The sequence below is a fragment of the Macrobrachium nipponense genome, chromosome 2 (genome assembly GCF_015104395.2).
Source record: "Macrobrachium nipponense isolate FS-2020 chromosome 2, ASM1510439v2, whole genome shotgun sequence".
Lineage (NCBI taxonomy): Eukaryota > Metazoa > Arthropoda > Malacostraca > Decapoda > Palaemonidae > Macrobrachium > Macrobrachium nipponense.
Genome location: NC_087201.1, coordinates 106796185 through 106797977, shown reverse-complemented (window position 1 = coordinate 106797977; position 1793 = coordinate 106796185). Strand labels below are relative to the sequence as shown.

General features: G+C 54.2%; 1 protein-coding gene across 1 annotated transcript; it reads left to right on the top strand.

The window, feature by feature from the left end:
- Positions 1–454: 454 nt before the first annotated feature.
- On the top strand, positions 455–1418 carry LOC135221272 (uncharacterized). Its single transcript, XM_064259086.1, has 2 exons — positions 455–852; positions 1202–1418. Exons 1-2 carry the CDS (start codon positions 455–457, stop codon positions 1416–1418), a joined length of 615 nt encoding a protein of 204 aa, XP_064115156.1.
- The last annotated feature ends 375 nt before the right edge of the window (positions 1419–1793 follow it).

The following is a 1793-nucleotide window of genomic DNA, read 5'->3' as shown; positions in this document are numbered from 1 at the left end:
GGAGGAAGCCGTGTAGAGCTGCCAAGGTGTCGTCGGAAAGCTCTCCCTCGACACCTCTTGTAACCGACACATCGTCTTCTTTTCTCCTTCCAAGTCAACTCCCGTGTATGGCTCTCTCCCCTTCCCGCGTATGGCTCTCTCCCCTTAGGGGGATGTGTCCCGCTCCGCCTCTTCGCTTGATTTGTCGAGTGCAGAGGAAGGAGGGCGACACCCCAACCTGGAGTTGTACTCGGGGTCTTCTGTCCGCTCAGGGTGATATCTTTCCCCCTTGGAGCGAACAGGAACCCCCCCCCCCCCCATTAACCCGACGGTTGCTTCTTCAGGTGTGTCTGTCTCCGCGGGTGGAGATCTTCAGCAGGTGTGGCGATCTCCGAGTCTTCCGGGCACTCTGAGACTTCAGGGGCTGATTCATCATCTGGCTGCAGTCCCGGTCACTCACTGGGTGGAGACGAGGATGACTACGACCATCTTGACACCAGGTTATGCTGCTCCACCGCACCTAGTGTACACCCAGCACGTGACTACGGTCACCCCTTCGACCGCAGTACAAGCTCCGCTGCCGTACATGCCCCGGAGGGATATGGTTCCTCCTCCACCTGGTTTTGCTGTCCTTGCCCCACCCCCTGACTTCGAGTGCCCGAAGAGCTCTCCCCTGGATCGTCCTCCTGTAGCTGTCGCCGTACCTGCTTCCTCCGTTCCTGCCCGTGGAATTGCTGCCGCTCCTGCAGGTCCCTCTGGACAGGTGGAGTTGGGCCGTGTTGCAACTGCCCCTGCTCCATCCTGGATGGAGGACCTGTCTGCTGTCCTGAAGAAGCTGGCAAAGAAGATCAGGAAGAAGAGGAAGGTTTTGCGGTCTTCTTCGTCTTCATCTTCGTCGTCGTCTTTTGCGGCCTCTTCCCCTTCGACTTCAAAGACCCCCAGCCGAGGAAGAAGAAGGTGGCCTCGTCCCCCCCTAAGAAGTCTCGCTCAGAGACTTCTAAGGGTCTCTTCCGCTGGAAGGAACGGGGCCCATCTCTCCTTCCTCAGGGAAGAAGATGGGGACCGTGGAGTGTACGGTCACCTACCAGTAATCGTGCAGCCAGGAACCAGATGACTGAGCATGCCCACCGTCAGGATCCAGGCACTTGGCGGCAGGTTGGTAAGTCGCTCAGGTGACTTGCCAGACTGGCAATCGCTCTCACAGCAATCCCTTGGTTCCCAGGGTTGACGTGACGGTCCCACCAGACTGTCCACATGTCGAGGCTGGGAAGAGGTCCCCCCGGTCACCAGGACCAGCCTCGCCTGCTTCTGGTACCGTGGCACGTCGTGAGGACAGTGCTCGCTCTCACCGCGTTAGCGGACACTACCAGTCACCCAACCGTCGCTACCACCGGGACTGGACGGCTCGCACGACTGGTAGCAGCTTTATGGGGTTATAGTTGGTCTCTTTTTATTATATATATCATTAATTGTGATTTATGATTTCGCAATCTTATGAAGTTACTTCACAAGTTTTAGTTAGGAATTAGTTGAGTGGTTACATTAGTGGTGTTAATTAGAAAATGTTCAGTTAGTATTTCTTAGAATTTTGAGGTCATTATTTGACAGATGTATGTCTAGGTTTAATTCTTTTTTAATTGACCGGTGACATGACTGACATACTGAAACACCATAAACATCGTTCCCTTACGCCAGCAAAACGTCCTTCAGCTACTACAAAGATGTATGTTGCCGACATGCGAAAGAATCTACGAGTTTGCGAGTTTTACGACGCTTTTGGACTATGGAAGTTGTCAGTTGTCTTCCACTGGGAG

Excerpts from the sequence above, each read along its gene's own strand:
- LOC135221272 (XM_064259086.1), top strand. The coding sequence starts at position 455 with ATGACTACGACCATCTTGACACCAGGTTATGCTGCTCCACCGCACCTA. Across the intron at positions 853-1,201 it reads AAGAAGAGGAAGGTTTTGCG|GGTTGACGTGACGGTCCCAC; the intron begins GTCTTCTTCGTC and ends CTTGGTTCCCAG.